The sequence below is a fragment of the Mustela erminea genome, chromosome 16 (assembly GCF_009829155.1).
Source record: "Mustela erminea isolate mMusErm1 chromosome 16, mMusErm1.Pri, whole genome shotgun sequence".
Classification (NCBI taxonomy): Eukaryota; Metazoa; Chordata; class Mammalia; order Carnivora; family Mustelidae; genus Mustela; species Mustela erminea.
The window spans coordinates 84,623,369-84,639,627 of NC_045629.1; the positions used below are offsets into that span (position 1 = coordinate 84,623,369).

General features: G+C 66.1%; 2 protein-coding genes across 8 annotated transcripts in view; one reads left to right on the forward strand and one right to left on the reverse strand.

Annotated features, from left to right (window-relative positions):
• Positions 1-2,858, reverse strand: part of PLEC (plectin) — a 55,372-nt gene extending 52,514 nt beyond the window's left edge. For 5 of the 6 annotated variants that reach the window (XM_032315849.1, XM_032315844.1, XM_032315842.1 and 2 more), the window contains exons 1-2: positions 2,745-2,858; positions 1,386-1,581 (exon numbers count right to left, since the gene is read on the reverse strand). In XM_032315849.1, the coding sequence (XP_032171740.1) occupies positions 1,386-1,575 (190 nt within the window). In that variant the 5' untranslated portion in view covers positions 1,576-1,581; positions 2,745-2,858. Of the gene's footprint in view, positions 1-1,385; positions 1,582-2,494; positions 2,715-2,744 lie in introns of those variants that run through there. The other variant, XM_032315841.1, reaches the window with a different exon arrangement.
• Positions 2,859-11,788: 8,930 nt separating this feature from the next.
• On the forward strand, positions 11,789-15,141 carry GRINA (glutamate ionotropic receptor NMDA type subunit associated protein 1). Of its 2 annotated transcripts, none has more exons than XM_032315880.1 (7): positions 11,789-11,948; positions 12,949-13,306; positions 13,394-13,506; positions 13,587-13,787; positions 13,928-14,056; positions 14,155-14,298; positions 14,407-15,141. In XM_032315880.1, the coding sequence occupies exons 2-7, from the start codon at positions 12,973-12,975 to the stop codon at positions 14,554-14,556; spliced, it is 1,071 nt and encodes a 356-aa protein (XP_032171771.1). In that variant the 5' UTR covers positions 11,789-11,948; positions 12,949-12,972; the 3' UTR covers positions 14,557-15,141. The 2 variants fall into 2 exon arrangements, with proteins under 2 accessions (XP_032171771.1, XP_032171772.1); XM_032315881.1 differs by lacking the exon at positions 11,789-11,948 and adding an exon at positions 11,956-12,055.
• Positions 15,142-16,259: the final 1,118 nt, after the last annotated feature.

A 16,259-nucleotide genomic window follows, 5' to 3' on the forward strand; every position in this document is an offset into this window, starting at 1 on the left:
CCCGCCCCGCCCCCCGCACCCAGGATGCCCCACGGGCGGGGCGGGGCCGGGCGAGGGGCCAGGGGGCCGGGGCCGCGCGGGGCGGGCCGGGCAGGCTCCCGGCCGCCGCACCCCTCCCGCCCCGACCCCGAGCCCCGCCGGCCCCTACGTCCCGGGCTACCTCACCTGGCCGCCCCCGGGCGCGCCCCTCCCTCCTCCCTGCGCCGCTCCCGAGACGCCTCCCGCCGCTGGAGACCAGAGCTGGTGGCTTCGATATAAAAAGAGCCTCAAAGCACAACCAATTTTAGTCTAAAAAGACCAAAATAGGCAATGCGCAGCCAAAAGAAAAAAGATTTGGTGAAACTAAAAGACAGATTCTTTCCCATCCACGAAATGGGCAAAGCCCCCCGTGTCCGAGCGCGGGAGACGAACGTCCTCCTTTGCAGGCCGCAGACCCCGCGGCCCACGCCCCGACGGCAGCTCGCCCGGGGAGGGCTGCGGCCACCACCCCACGGCGGGGGCGGACGCCAAAGACGGAGTGCGGTGCGGAAGGACACTCGTGATCTGCTTTCACGTGGGTAAAAATCCTTCTTCAAAACCCATATGTGACGCCCACACACCCTCACGGCGTCCGGCGCCTCCGCACTGCCTTGCGCTGCTACCGGGCCTCGCCCCCACCGAGCCCCTCGCCGCTCAGCCGCTGGCCTTGCAGGCTTCTGGCCACCTGCCTCAGTGTCGCCCCGGCCTCCTGCAGGGGCCAGGCCTGCCCTCCACATGCCTCGCCCTCATTCTGTCCTGGGGGAAATGGGGTCAGCTGTGTGCAGCCTGCGCCAGCGAACCCTCAGCCGGTCCTTCCCCTCCTGCCACAGCCTGCCTGATGGCCTCCAGCCCTGGGTCACCCACTTCCCAGGGGCAGGGGCCGTCCCCAGCTGCCCCGCCCTGCACTCGCAGGGGCCTCAGGCCGCGCCCTTCCAGTCCTCCACTGTAGGGCAGCGGCTGGAGGCCAAGGCAGGCCCCCAGCCCACGGAGGCCCCACAGCTCTAGCCAACCGGGGACCCCTCCCCTCCGGCTCCTGCGTGCTCCCCCGCGCTGCGGTCGAGAGCAAGGGGCCTGGGAGGTGGCCCTGCCCCAAAAGCCCCAGAAAGTATCATGGCATCTGGGCACTGGCTCCTGGTCATGAGGCCCATGATGGCGCCTCCAGACCCGACTCAACCTCGGGCTCCGGCGCGGGCCTCCTGTGGCGGACAGGCGGGGGCCAGCAGGTGGCGCTGTGCGGCCCGCGGTCACCTGCCCCCGAGGCGCAGCGGGGCTCCCACCGCTGACACCCGCGGGGAGCCGCCGGCAGGTGCTCAGTCAGCAAGTGGGCGCCAGTGTGCGAACTGGGCCGACGATGCCCAGGGCGTTACCTGCAATGCGGATGACGGCCCGCTCGGCGGGGTCCAGCACGCTCCCATTGCCCCCGGAGCCCCCTCCGCTTCGCCGGGTCCTCTGTGTCTTCCCCAGGTTCCAGGGCAGTGTGTCCCCAGGGCTGGGCGAGCCGCTGCCTCCGTTGGCATCTTCAGCCACCGGCCGCCCCTCGTGGTCCTCGCCTGACATGGCCTCCTGGAGAGGGAGCAGGAGGGGGTCACACTTCTGGGCTTAGGGGGTTACTGCACACCAACCGCCACTTCCTTAATCTGGACATTGACCGCACCCTTCGCACCCTAACCAGCTGGACACCGAACCTCACTCCCCTCCTGGGTCCCACTTCACACGTACTGACCCCCCAACCCAGACACTGACAACTCTGCTCCCATCCACAACTGGCCTCACTCCCTCCAGCTCACCCTGGGGACATCCACACAAAGACACCCCTCCCCCCAACACTGACCTCACTCCCTTGTCTATCGCCAGGACACTGGCCCCTCCACACTGTCTGTGCCGGGGCTCACGCCATCACTCAGAAACCAGCCCCCACCGGCTGCGTCCCAAACCTGCACGTCCCCTGAAAACCTCTGATCAGCAGGCCAGCCGCACCATCAGGGAGCCCGGACCGCACTCCCTGCCCTCACCCCGCCATCAGGGAGGGGTCCCGGCCCACACGGGCGCTCTACCTCCGAGCTGTGTCAGCCTCTAGGACTCCCGACCGCCCTTCCCCACCCCCACCTCCGCGCGGTCCCACCTTGCTCTCCGCAGTGAAGGCCTGCGAGCATCGGGAGCCGCAGCGGCGTGGGCGGAGCTCGGGCCTCCCCTCCTGCCCCAGCCCGGAGCCTCACGCGCACCCGCACCGCCGGCGCTGCCGGGGCACACGCACACCCACGCGTGACCGCTCTTCAGCTCCGGGTCCCCAAGAGCGCTGGCGTGCGGGAGGTGAATGGGGCTCTGTCCCGGCAGGGCCGGGTGGAGTGGGGGCACAATATGGACTCTGTGCCTCCGCCCTGGGGCTAAGCGCTGGCGAGGAGACAGCGGGCACCGGAGTTGGGGGCCACCCCGCCCCGCCTACCCCCTCCCCGCCCCACCGCTCCTCCACCCGCACCTCTGCTCCGGTCCCCCCGCCCGGCACGCCGCTGTCACCGCGCCTCCCCAGCAGCCTTTCCTGCCCACACTCCGGGCACCGCCCGTCCAGTTCCGCAGTGCTGGGCGCGCAGAGGTGGTGTCGTCCGCAGGGAGCATGGGCCGCGACGCAGCCCCTAGTTCCGGGACGCCTGAGGCCGCAGCGCCCCCAGCCCCGCCCCGCAGCTCCCGCGCGCCGCACGCCTCTCCATCCCCCGCCGGGTCCTACGTGCCTGGTGGCTCAGCTCGGCTAGGCTCGGTCGCCGCCACGGGACTGCCGGGCGGGGAGAGCCGCGGAAGCTGCGCAGGCGGGGCGAGCTCGGAGCCCCGCCCCGGCCCCAACCGAGCGCCGCCCGTGCGGTCGTCGCGCCCGGGTGCGCGCGGGGCCGGGGCCTCCCCGAGGCGACGGGCCGGAGCGCGCGTTCGCTTGGCGAGCAGCGCCCGACTGGTGCGCGCCGCTCTGGCCGGGCGCAGGCCTCCCCGCGCGCACAGGGCGGGCCGGTCGGCAAGGAGACGTTGTTGGGGAGCGTGCGTGTCACTAAGGCGACGTGGGGTCGCAGGGGTGCGCGCTGGGTCCGGCCTCCGCCCGCGGACCAGGGCTACCCCGAAGGAGCCACGGACTCTGCCCGCCGGCCCTCGCCCCTAGCCACGCCGGGGTCCCCCATTTCCCTAGCAGAGATCGGACCCAGAGGTCCCGTAGGCCCCGCCGCCTGGTTTCCAGTAGACGTTTATTCAGGAAACCGTGGCGCTCGGTCGGGGTTTGGCCGAGGCGGGAGGGGTCGAGCGGGCCCACCCTCCCTCCGGGCTCTGCTGACCCCTGGTGGCTGGGCCGGCTCCGGCGGGTACGGGCCCCCAAGCGGGGACACAGCCCTGGTCCCCCAGGTTCGCACCCTCCTGTCCACTCCCCCCAGCCAGAGGTGGGGCGACCCCAGGGGCAACTCGGGCAGCCCAGGGGGCGGGAAGGCCGTGCGCAGCCAGGAGCCCAGACTGGAGGGGGCGGGGGGAGGAGGGTCAGGAGGCTGGAAAATGGCCCAAATGCCCAGAGGAGTCCTCTGGGGGAGCCCGGGCATGCGCTTGCAAGTAATGAGGTGGGTGGGCAGGGCCCGGGTGTCGCGAAGGATGACAAAGATGCTGGGCTGGCCGAGGCCCACCACCCCGCTCCTGGCGCAGGAACACGTGGCCAGGGGCGCACAGGGGGTTGGGGGGGTGCCCACAGGTTTCCACCACCGGGAACACCGCCTTGTGGCCATCAGCGCTGGGGCCCAGTAGCGGTCCTGCAGGGACAGGGAGGCACGCCCCTGCCCACAGAGTGTGCCTGCAGGGGACAGGCGAGGGTCAAGATGGTCTCGGGTGACCAGAGCTGGAGACCACTGCCTGGCCTGTCAAAGCCTCCCTAGCTGTGGCTGAAGTCCTGCGCACATGTGTGGGACTGCCCGGGGGATGGGCCGTGGCACAGGACCTGCTCCCCTGGGCGTCTCTAAGGGGCCTGTTCCAGGTGCTCCCCGGGACGTGGGACCTGCTGCTTCAGCCCACGCTCACGCGCTCCACCCTGGGAAAGCCATCCAAGGCCAGGCTCTCAGGAGACGCTTCTACCCCTACTCCCCCCAACCCCCTGGGGAACCCACAGCAGAGCTGAGCCTGGAAGCCAAGAGCCTTCTCTTGGTGGAGTTCAGGGTCTGGGGAGATGGTCGAGCTCCAGTCACGCTGCATCCCGCTGCAGAGGTTAGGCAGACATTAGCCGCCCGGATGGGGGCCCAAGTAGCGCTGGAAGGCTTCTCAGAAGCCTTGCTCCCTCCAGGGAAGTCTGGTCCTTGCAGGAGGAGGGTTGCAGGTGGGCAAGCCCAAGCACTCACCAGGCCCCGGCACCCACAGCCAGGCTCTACAGGGCAAAGCTGAGCTAGGTGCCCCTACTGCACACAGGACGTTCCTGAGATCCCACGAGATGGCCCGGACCCCTCAGCACTGGGAAGACCAGCAGCCAGCCGCAATGGAGCCAACTCAGCGGCTCAAACAGAGCTTCCAAAGAAATTCCAACTAATCTCTTTAGGGGGAGGCAAGAGAGTATCACATCCACGCACCAGGACTGGCTGCTTGGAGAAAGAATCAGTCTGAAAAAGCTGGGAATGGAATGCGGGCATAGAGTCCAGTGGGCAGACTGGGTGGTGAGGTCAGGAGGTGGAGCTGGGGAAGTGGCCCCCAGCTCAGAGCTAAAGGGAGGAGATGGGGACCCATGGGGACCCTCCCATGGGGAAGGTGGTACACAGGGGGCCAGCCCCTTCCAGGGAGGGCGCCCTGGAGCCCAGTTTCCCTGCCCCGAGCTGGCGTCTGCTGGTGGAAAGGATCCATAAAAAGGCCCAGAAGGACAAAGGTGAAAGACACATCCCTGGCACCTACCTGCTGGGGAAACTCCCAAGTACCCAGACACACACGCACACACACACACACGCATGCGCGCACACACCCCTAAGTCATATGCAAGTGGGGAAAAATCTGGGAAAAACGCCACATGCTCACCACCAATGCTACTAGGTGCTAAGAGACCATAAATGGATTTTTTTTAGCTTTCCTAAAACAATGTTTTTTAAGTGAAAAGAAAAGGGCAATGTCTTTCAGAGCTTGGAAGGAAAACGTAGTTTGATCCTGAACACTATGCCTGCCTACACTACTAATGAGGACAAAATAAGGACATTTTAAGATACGCAAGATCTCACTGTGCTTATTTAACTTGTTTTAACTTGTCTTAACTATGTCTCAAACACAGAGCAGCTTTCACTCGAAAAACAAGTTTCCGCCAATTACAGTTGCAAGTTACCTCTAATGGTAAAAAGCAAAGTAAATGTTTCCTGGCCAGTCAGGGAGGTTCTCTGCTAAACAGAGTCTGTACAGGCTGGGGACAGGGGCCACAGAGGGTAACCACACAGGAAAAAAAAAGTGAAAGTTAAAAAAAAATAAAATAAAGATGAAGAGCCCTGGGTCTGCAGAGCCTGGCTGGCTCGGTCAGTTGACCCCGTGACTCCTGATCTCAGGGTCATGTGCTCAAGGTTCAAACCCCGCACTGGACACGGAGCCTACGTAAAGGAGGAGGAGGAGGGGAAGAAAACGGACCGTTAGTCTTTGAATCCTTGCATAATTCTCTTTCTTAAGAAGTTTCTTTTTTTTTTTTTTTTTAAAGATTTTGTTTATTTATTTGACAGAGAGAAATCACAAGTAGATGGAGAGGCAGGCAGAGAGAGAGAGGGAAGCAGGCTCCCTGCTGAGCAGAGAGCCCGATGCGGGACTCGATCCCAGGACCCTGAGATCATGACCTGAGCCGAAGGCAGCGGCTTAACCCACTGAGCCACCCAGGCGCCCTGCATAATTCTCTTTCATGCAACACAGTCTTAATAACGAGGATTTCGCTTCCTGGTTTCCTCTGGTTCATTGGTAAATACTTTCTGTTGCCATCACGGTGGTCACAAACTAGGAAGTGACACCTGTCAACCTTGATAACGTAAGAAAAACGCAACTGGCCAGACCGTGCGATCTCCGCACCCCACGGAGCGAGTCAGGAAACGGTCTCTGACGTTGTTCAGGAAACACAAGCCGCGAGTGCCACGATCAAGAGCCTGGAGCCTGCAAGCCCTGCGAGGGGGGTGGGAGCGGCGGAGCCTGTTTCCGCAGAGCAGAAGGGAGAGCTGCTAAGTCCAAGCGCGAGGGAAGGGGCCCTCTGAGCTGGAGCTACCGCCTGTAGGAAAACAGCGGTGCTGGGCCATCTGGGGAAGGGGGGGCGCTCTGCATCTCTGCCCGGCGGCGGGTCACTTCTGCTGCCCCGCCCGCCTGCAGCTCTGTGCATCTAGCGTCCGGAGTGCCTGGCTGGCCTCGGCCACCACAGAGGCCTGGGCTCTGCAAGGCCCCTTCCTCCCGCCTGTCTACCCGGCGAGCACCCAGCCCGCCCCCCTCCCTCACCTGACCGGCTCATCTGCACCTGTCCTCACCTCATGGTCACTCCCCCGGCGGCTCGGTTCAGCTCCGGCCACTGCCCTCACCCCCTGGCCGCCTCCTGAGGCCCTCTGCAGCCTCTCCTTCCCGCTGCCTGACAGGCGGGGGCTCACTCTCGGTGTCCCCCACCCAGTGCTTCCCAGTGTTTGAAGCACACCCATAGGGCCGGGGCCGCCTGGGTGGCTCAGTCAGTGAGGCATCTGCCTTCGGCTCGGGTCCCGGGATCGAGCCCCAATTCGGGGGGGGGGTCCCTGCTCAGCAGGGAGCCTGCTTCTCCCTCTCCCTCCGCTGCTCCCCTGCTTGCGCTCATGCTCTCTGTCAAATAAACACAATCTCCAAAAAAGTTTAAAAAGTGAAACACACCCATGCTCAGAGTTGCCACATTTAGCGAATAAAAATAGTGCAGCAGGTCCCGCTGGGGCAGACGCTGTAGGGGGGGGGTCCCCAGAACAGCGCCAGTCCCTTATCTACGGGGTGCGTAATCCTTACAGTGGCCACGGGATGGCGCCACCACCCCGCGCTTCCGACAAGGAGCGCGGGTGCCACCCTCCGCCCTCACTGGGCCGCAGTCTGCAAAACGGGGACCCCTGCTCTGGCCTGTCAGATCCTGGGGCCCCCTGCGCTCTACACCCTTCTGTCTCCCCCCACCCCCAGAGCAGGGACAGGACTAGGGAGCCCCATGGGCCCTCGTCCGAGGGGCCAGAGTGACAGCTGGGGGTGGGGGGTGGGGAGGGGCTCTCAGCAAGGCAATGTGGTGCCACGAGTCGAGTGGGTGACCGCAGGAGGGCGGCAGCACAGGGTGTGGACGCGCCTGGGCCATGCGGATCCCAAGTGAGCAGCTGCCCCACGACCCCACCCGGGCCTCCCTGCTGCTCTCCGCCAGACCCCAGCCTGTCCAAGGACCCTCCCGCCTCTGCTGAGACACCTGGAGACCCAGGGGATCTGGGCCATTCCTAGGGCACTGGACCCCGATGGCTGCCCCCCCCCGCCCTCCCCAAGCCGGGTGCAGGGTCACAGCTGGGGCCCAAAGCTGCCAAGACAAAAGCCAAACTCTGATCCCGAGCGAGGTGGGGGGCAGCCGGCAATCCTGCTAGGTGGTGGGGCCCCAAAGTTCTGGAGACCGGTGCCATCACCTCCTGGGCAACACTCACATCTCGACTCCAGATGGGCTCCCGGGGCCCCACAATCTCCTCCTCGACCCGTGCCTCCCAGGCAGCCCCCAGCACCCCACCCAGCTCAGCTACACCCTGCCTGAAAGCCACGCGCACCACCGGACGGGCCACCAGCTCCCTGCCCACGAGCTTGTCTTCTGCCTCCCACAGGTTCACCACAGCGTGGCGATGTCCCCTGTGGCCACCCCAGCCCCCTCCCGGGCCCTGGAGGCGGGATTCCACTCTGGACGCCCCTCAGACCCCCACTACGCTCAGCTGTGAGACAGCAAGTCCTCCCCACCCAGGTCCTCCAGGGTGGCCGGCCACACTCAGACCTCTGCTGGGGTCAGGGAGAGATGTGGGGTCAGTGGCCAAGCCCAGGCAGGGTGCAGGGTACAGGGTAAGGCAGGTGAACGATGGAGAGAAGGGGAAAGGTACAGGGTCACAACACAACACAGCACAACACAACACAATGCAACACAACACAACACAACACAACGCAACACAAGGTAGAAGGCCAGGTCAAGAAAGGGCCCCAGGGTGTGCTGGGGTCCCCAGAGAGCCCTACCCATGTGCACCTTCTCTTGGTCACTGCCTATGCAGTCTGGGGGCTGCAGGGTGTGTGGAAACCTGCTCCAAAGACCTGCTGGCCGTCTCCACGGGGCCCACTGGGTCTGGAGACCCCACAGGCCATGGCCCGCCAGCTCCCCATCCCAGTAACCCGGTAAACCCCAAGCTGAGTGGCCCAGCCTGGCCAAGAGACCCAAGGGGACCCATCCGTAGAGAGGCTCCTGTCTGCCCTGCTTCCTCCTCGGAGCACAGTGTCCCCAGCCCGCCCTCCTCAGCGCCCTCACTGGCTCTCCATGCTCGTTGGCCCCTGGCCCCACCGTGACCAGGTCGTTCCCTCCGCCGGTGTCCGTGGCAAGCTGCTCGGGCTCCACGATGTCACGGGGGGGGGCAGGCTCAGCCCTGAGCGCCGCCACTGGGGGTCCTGCTGTAGGACCCACCTGGCCACTCGGAGGAAAGGACAGGACAGAGGCCCGTCGGGGCTCTGAGGAGCAGGGAGAGCGGAGCCGCGTCTGTCTATGCAGCTCCCTTCAGCCTGCCGCTGCTGGAGGAGGCAACCGTGTGCAGGTGCCCAGGTGGGCAGTCCAGGCCCTCCTGGGCCCCCCTGCCACTGCGGAGCACGGGCTCCAGACACAGCCCCCGCAGCAGCAGGCCCTCGGGGAGACGCTCCCCACCACATCCGCTGCTGGGCCGGGGACGCCTCAACCCCCTCAGGCCCAGGGTCTCCAGGACTCAGACTCCTGCGGGGGAAGGTGCAGGCCGGCTCCCAGCGTCCCCCCAAAAAGCACACCTGCCCCAATCTTGCGACTCCCCTGCCTCGGAGAGGGGCTGGGGCAGGTGGGCCAGGACCCAGTCTGGCCGGGGACTGTCCAGGGCAGAGCGGGGTGGCACTCGGTGCTCCGTGGCACACAGCAGGGTCTGGCCGCGCTGCTCTGGCTGCTGGGGCACAGGCAGGGAGTGGGGGACAGTCCCTGCAGCTGCACATGGGCGGGGCTGGCCTCGGGCTCAGCCCGCACCACGGAGCCTGTGCTCCTTCCAGGCCCACCGGCCCTGTAGCTGTAGGCAGGGGTGGAGTGGGGCGTCAGGGTCCACAGCCAGCTGAGGGCCCACAGGCTGCTGAAGGGGAACAGCTCCCACCCTGGCCCAGCACAGCCTCCACCCCGCCCAGCACAGCCGCTGTCTGCTGTCCTCCCGGGGGCTCCCTGGTCTGCGCATCTGTGCGTCTTCCCACCCGATGCAGACGCCATCGTCACTGTCATGGACAACCCAGCAGAGGTCACACGCTCTGCCGACATGTGCTACTGAGCAGATCCTCATCACAGAAGGGGAAAGGGAGGCGCAGACAGGACCCAGGGTGGTGCGGGGCCTCCCCCCGGCTGCACCTTTAGGGTCCACCTGCGCTCTTGCTACCGACCGCCCCACCTTTGGTCATCTGCCTCCAGCCTCCCAGATTCGTTCCCATGGCAGCTGGGAACCTCTCACTGACCCCGTGGCTCGTCCGGGGGGACCTGGGGAGCCTGCACACAGGCTGCACCCCCAGCACCCTGGCCTGAGCCTCCCTCGTCTCCTCCCTGGGTCACTGCACTAGCCTCTTGTTTTCGTCTCCCTCTGACACGCCTACCCAACCCTACTGTCCGTCCTCAACAGAGAGGGAAGCGGAGCCTTGTGAAGTGGCACCCACAGCTCCAGCTTAAGCCATGGGAAAAGCCAGAATTACTCAGTAAAAGCCAAAGTCCTTTGGGGGCCCTGCCAGGCTTGGCCCGACCAGGTCCCAATCCCCTCTCCGTCCCCACCCTCCCTGCACTCCCCCTGCTCAGCCAGCTCCAACCTCTTTCCGTAGAGTAACAGACACTCCCCTCCTCAGCACCCAAGCATGGGCCTGTCCCTCTGCAGGGATGGGCCTCTCAGAGCCCCCGGCTACCACCCCCATGGCTCCCCTCAGCGCACTCTTCTTGGTAGAGTTAACTTGACCCTAAAGTCCCTAAGGATTGGAGCGCTTTGAGGGCTCAGATGATTAAATGTCTGTCTTTAGCTCAGGTCATGACATCAGGGTCCTGAGATGGAGCCCCCCACTGGGCTCCCTGGTCAGCAGGAAGCCTGCTTCTCCCTCTCCCACTCCCCCTACTTGTGTTCCCTCTCTCCCTGTGTCTCTCTGTCAAATAAATAAATAAAATCTTTTTTTTAAAAAGATTTTAAAAATTTGTTTGACAGAGATCACAAGTAGGCAGAGAGGCAGGCAGAGAGAGAGAGGAGGAAGCAGGTTCCCCACCGAGCAGAGAGCCCAATGCGGGGCTCGATCCCAGGACCCCGAGACCAGGACCCCGAGACCATGACCTGAGCCGGAGGCAGAGGCTTTAACCCACTGAGCCACCCAGGTGCCCTAAATAAATAAAATCTTTAAAAAAAAAAAAAAAGTCCCTAAGGTCCTTTGACTTGCTTGGGCCCCATCCAAGGCCCCGACCTCCACTTCATAGTTTTCGTTTCTAATGATTTTTCTTGACGTGAGCCCCGTAAATTGCGTGGGCTTCCGGTTCTACACCCTGCCTGCCCATGTCTTCTCTTGTCCTAGAGCAGATCACCTTTCACACACTGTCTCAGGCGTGTCTCACACCCCAACCCGCGGCCAGGCTCCAAGCCTGTGCCAGAGCAGGACCCACCGCGACCAGGGGGCTAAGTTTTCCGGGATTTTTGTGGATCAGCTGTCACACTGGTGGCCGCTGGGAACCCGCCGTGAGGGGCAAGTCTGTAACACCAGCAGGAGCAGAGTCAGCTCAGGGCTTCCCCAGCTACCCCTGGTCTTGCACGGTGGGCCAGCGCTCCATGGGAGCATTCTCCGAACCACTGCGGGTCTGGGGAGGGCCACGAACAGGGCCCCCAGGCACTGCGGCCCAAACCGACCGGGCTGCGGCAGTCCGCCGGCCCCAGCAGCACTGCAGGAGTCCCGGGAAGAAGCTGACTTGACCTGCGGCCCCGGCGATGACGCGGGGCTGAGAAGGCCACCTTCACGGTCCGCGAGGATGCGGTGAGGACGCAAGACATAGCAGGTCTAGTGTGGTCTCAGTGACTTTGCGGGAGCGGGGGGGGGGCGCTCAGAGGGGAAGGCCCGCAAGTTTGGGAGAGCCCGCACGAAAGGGCGAGAGAAGAGGGAGAGCGGGGTTTGAAGACCAGCGCGGCCTGGAGTCTCGGGCAGCGCGTCCCAGGCTCCGGAATGCACTTCCAGCTCCCCGAACCCAAGCGGCCAGGCCGGGCCTCTGCCTCCAGGGTCTTCAGCCCCCGCCGCCCAAGCCTGCCCTTCCGCGGACAGTGGGGGACGCCGGGCGCCGGCCTGGGGCTCGGAAAGGAGCCAGCACGGCGGCCACAGCGGGTACGACCCAACAGCGAGAAGCCCAGAGCTCCCGGTGCAGCCCGGGCCCGCAGCCCAGCTCCACCGCCTCCCCGCCCCGCCCCCAGGCCCCGCCCCGCCCCCAGGCCCCGCCCCGCCCCGCCGCCCAGGCCCCGCCCCGACACGAGGCCCGGCTGCGTCTCCGCAGCCGCAGGCCCCGCCCCGGCCCCGCCCCGGCCCTGCCCCCGCCCAGGCCCCGCCCCGTCACAAGGCCCCGCAGCGTCTCCGGAGCCGCAGGCGCAGGCCCAGCCGAGCCGGCCGCCGAGCGGGTGCGGGTGTGGGTGCGGGCGCAGCGGCCATCGACCGCGCGGTCGCGCACCGGACACCGTGCGCACCGTTCCGGAGGCGCCCCGCGAGTGGTGAGTCCCTGGCCCGAGCGCAGCGGCGCGGCTACCCGCTCGGCCGCTGGGCCGGCCGCCCCCGCGCGGGCCCTGCGCAGCCGAGCGGCGTCGCGGAGGGTCAGTCGGTAGGTCCCGCCGGGGCGCCCGGCCCGCTCGGGCCCGGCGCGGCGGCGGGCGGCGGGCGGGCGGGCGGCGGGCCGGCGGGCCGGCGGAGTAGGGGGCGGGGGCGGGGGCGGCTGCGACGAGACCCGCGGCCCGAGCGCCCCCTGACCGGGCAGCGGCACCCATCCGCCCTCGGTGCGGGTTCCGTGGCCGCCGCCCCCATCCGCCTCGCCGTCTCGCCCGCTTTGTTCCCCCGCACGCCCTCTGGTCGCTTCCATCCCCCACACGCCCCCGCACCCCGCTGTTCCTGGCGTGCCCTCCTGGCAGGCGCCCCGACAGCCGACCCAGGCCTGCTGCCCCCCACCTTGGGAGCGAGGGACAGTCCGGCCTGCATTGGAACAAGGGTCAGGACTCTCGCTGCTCACAGATGGCCTGGGGATTTCCTGGGATAGAAATAGCCGCCGGCTCTGGCCCCTTAAAGCTGCTTAAGGGGAGGGTGGCGAAGGGGAGGGTCCGGGCTCACCTCCACACCTCCCTGACCGCGCCCCCAGCCCCGACCCGGGCTGAGCTCTGACCTGGGAGACTCCGCCGCCGCGGTCACAAAGCTCCCCCACTTGCTGTTAAGAAACAACCAAAACCAAAAATCCCGGAGCTGGCGAAGTCATCCTCTTGTCTGTCCCCTCCTCCACTTTTGGGGTGGTCTTAGAACGGCCTCTTCCAAAGCCCCACAGCCTGCCAACCACTCCTCCATGGCTTTGTGGTCCTTCTGCTCACGGGTTGCCAATGGCCCTGGGGGCAAAAGTCATGAATGCCCCCCTTTGTGTCCTGGTTCCCTGCAGCAGGTGGGGCGGGGCAGCGGTGGCTGCTTCCGGGGACCTGTCACTGCGGGGCTGACTTTTCTCTCTCTCTCCTCTAGGGGGAGACCGCAGACTCTGAGGCCATGCCCCATGAAAAGAGTTTCTTGGTGTCTGGGGACAGCTATCCTCCCCACAACCCTGGATATCCTGGGGGACCCCAGCCCTCCATGCCTCCCTACCCTGGAGCCCCTTACCCACAAGCCCCCTTTCAGCCTTCTCCATATGGCCAGCCAGGGTACCCCCAGGGCCCCAGCTCCTACCCCCAAGGTGGCTACCCGCAGGGCCCCTACCCCCAAGGGGGCTACCCCCAGGGCCCTTACCCTCAAGGGGGCTACCCTCAGGGGCCATATCCACAGAGCCCCTTTCCCCCCAACCCCTATGGACAACCACAGGCCTTCCCGGTACCGGACCCTGGCTGTGAGTATGAGGGGTGAAGCTGTGGGGGGAGGGGCAGGGGCTCCAGGTGCCCAGTTGAGCTGCTGACCCAGCCCCCCCGCCCCTCAGCACCTCAGCATGGAAACTACCATGAAGAGGGCCCCCCATCCTACTACGACAACCAGGACTTCCCCGCCACCAACTGGGACGACAAGGGCATCCGCCAGGCCTTCATCCGGAAGGTGCGGGAAGGAGGCTGGGGGCAGGGGAGGGGCAGGTGCGGAGGCCCCCGGCGGGGGCTCTGAGCCGGCTCCCACCCTAGGTGTTCCTGGTGCTGACCCTGCAGCTGTCTGTGACACTGTCCACTGTGGCTGTGTTCACCTTCGTCGGGAAGGTGAAGGGCTTCGTGCGGGAGAACGTGTGGACCTACTACGTGTCCTATGCTGTCTTCTTCGTCTCCCTCATCGTCCTCAGCTGCTGTGGAGACTTCCGGCGCAAGCATCCCTGGAACCTTGTTGCCCTGGTAACCCCAGCGCCCAGCCTGCCCCCTCCCCCAGCATCCTCACCTGCTGCCCCCCCTCTTTGCAGCCACAGAAGGGTGGGGATGGGGCGGGGCGGGGGTGGGGAGCCGCTGCCCCCACACAAGGCTCTGTGTCCCCACAGTCGATCCTGACCGTCAGCCTGTCCTACATGGTGGGCATGATCGCCAGCTTCTACAACACGGAGGCGGTCATCATGGCCGTGGGCATCACGACGACGGTCTGCTTCACGGTGGTCATCTTCTCCATGCAGGTGAGGGGCTCTGGAAGGCCGGGCTGCTGGCCCCGCGGGCCCAGACGCCCTCCGGGCCGGCACCCAGACCCCTGTCCCCCCCACCCCCGTGCCCGCAGACCCGCTACGACTTCACGTCGTGCATGGGCGTGCTGCTGGTGAGCCTGGTGGTGCTGGTCGCCTTCGCCATCCTCTGCATCTTCATCCGCAACCGCATCCTGGAGATCGTGTACGCCTCGCTGGGCGCCCTGCTCTTCACCTGTGTGAGTGCTGGGGGCAGGCGAGGGGGGGGCGAGGGGGGGCAAGGGGCGGGCCAGAGGGGCAGCGAGGCGGCAGGTGCGTGACCCTCACCGGCCCGCCCTCCCCTCCAGTTCCTGGCTGTGGACACCCAGCTGCTGCTGGGGAACAAGCAGCTGTCCCTGAGCCCCGAGGAGTACGTGTTCGCCGCGCTGAACCTCTACACCGACATCATCAACATCTTCCTCTACATCCTCACCATCATCGGCCGCGCCAAGGAGTAGCCGGAGCTCGGGGCCCCACTCAGGCGGCGTGGCGGGCCTGGGTCCTGGCCCTGACGGGGCAGCGCCGTCACACCTCCCCTCGCGCCCCCGCCTCCTGCCGGCCACAGCCCGGGACCGAGGGGCCCCCCTCCGACCCTCCCATGTGTAACTGCAGATTCTCCTGTGTGGACCTGCCGTGGCCAGCATGGCCCCTTCTCGCCGTCCGGCCCCGCCCAGGGCAGTGGGGCCCGGTTCCCAGGCCGCCACCTGCTCACTCACTGTTGCATGAGCCGTCTGCCAGCCCGCCCCAGGGTCCGGGGGCCACACCAGGTCTCGGGGAGAGGGTGCGAGCCAAGGGGTGAGGGTGCACGTCTCCCTTCCCGTTCCAGCCCCCCCACCGCAGCCTGGCCTAGGGTTCCCCTGCCCCCACCCCTCCCCCGCCCTGGAGCGCTGCCCTCTGGGGGCCCTGAGGACTGAGGGCCTTGTCCCCCCGCGGAGCCCTGAGGGCAGAGAAGATGAGGCTATTTCAGGGGGAGGGAGGCCTTCCTCTCGTCTTGCTGTCTTTAAAATTCCAATAAATGGGACCTTGTGCTCTCCACGTTGTGATCCCTCTCCTGGCCGCGTTTTCTGGGGGTGGGGAGGAGCCTGCGGGCATCGCCAGGGTAAAGGGAGCAGGAGCAGGAGAGCCTGCTGGGGGGGTCAAGGACAGGGAGGGCCGCCAGGCCTCCTCCGTGCACAGTGCACTGCCCTTCCCGGCGCCTTCCTGACTCCGTCTGAGGTACCCCGCGGGGACGGGGGCAGGGACCGGAGGCCTCCGGAGCTTAAGTGTGGCACCGGGTTTGCAGGGTGGTGAACGGCCTGACTTTGCCACTCGCTCCTGGGAACTGCACAGCGTGGCGGAGGGTCTTACGGGTCCCCTGGGTCTGGGGACAGTGTAGGTGACTGACTGGCCCCAGAGCAGACTTCCCCCAGCTCTGCCCATCAGTGGGCACCTGACGTTGCCCCCCGGGCCTGGCACAGACAAAGCCCTGCAGATCGCTCTGCTCCCCGTGAGGGGCTGCAGACTGGAGCCTCTTGGGGGAAGCCGGACAGACTCCGAGGGCTTGGCCCCCTCAGCCTGCCTCTAGCACCTTCCCCCAGCCTCACCTCGGTCCCCTGTTCTACGTGCCCTCCCCTCCTGCTGTCTCTCCCAGCCGGGCTCTGGGGGCTGCACTCAGAGGCCAGCCAGAGGCCAGCCCGGCTGTCCATACCCTCGTCCTCCCCACAGAGCGGCCCCTGCACTGTCTGGAGTCCAGCTCTGTCGGGGGACCTCCCTGCCCTTGGTTCTCTGCGGCCTTCCCCTGCAGGACCCCCACCTCCTGAAGCTTGAGAGCCCTCTCCCGGGGACCCTTGCCCCCCCAACCCCACCCATTAACCCAACCCTACAACTGACCTATGACCCCAGTGTCTCCGAAGGGACTCACTGCCCACGAGCCAACGTCCCTGCCGAGCTCTGCCAGCACCTCTGCTGTGTCCCCCGCCCACCGTCCATTCTCCCCACAAACCTGCTGCTGACGTGTCCCCTCCATCCACGGTCTCTGCCCCACCGCCCCTGCCAGAACCAGGGCTGTCTTCTCTCCTCCCTGCCCACACCCGCCCCTGCACAGAAGGCTGCCTCGTGCTCACCTGTCCACTCACACCACCGGCCTGCTTCCTGCTACGTCTATTTCCAAACGCAGATCACC

Excerpts from the sequence above, each read along its gene's own strand:
- GRINA (XM_032315880.1), top strand. The coding sequence starts at position 12,973 with ATGCCCCATGAAAAGAGTTTCTTGGTGTCTGGGGACAGCTATCCTCCC. Across the intron at positions 13,307-13,393 it reads CCCGGTACCGGACCCTGGCT|CACCTCAGCATGGAAACTAC; the intron begins GTGAGTATGAGG and ends CCCGCCCCTCAG. Across the intron at positions 13,788-13,927 it reads CCTGGAACCTTGTTGCCCTG|TCGATCCTGACCGTCAGCCT; the intron begins GTAACCCCAGCG and ends GTGTCCCCACAG.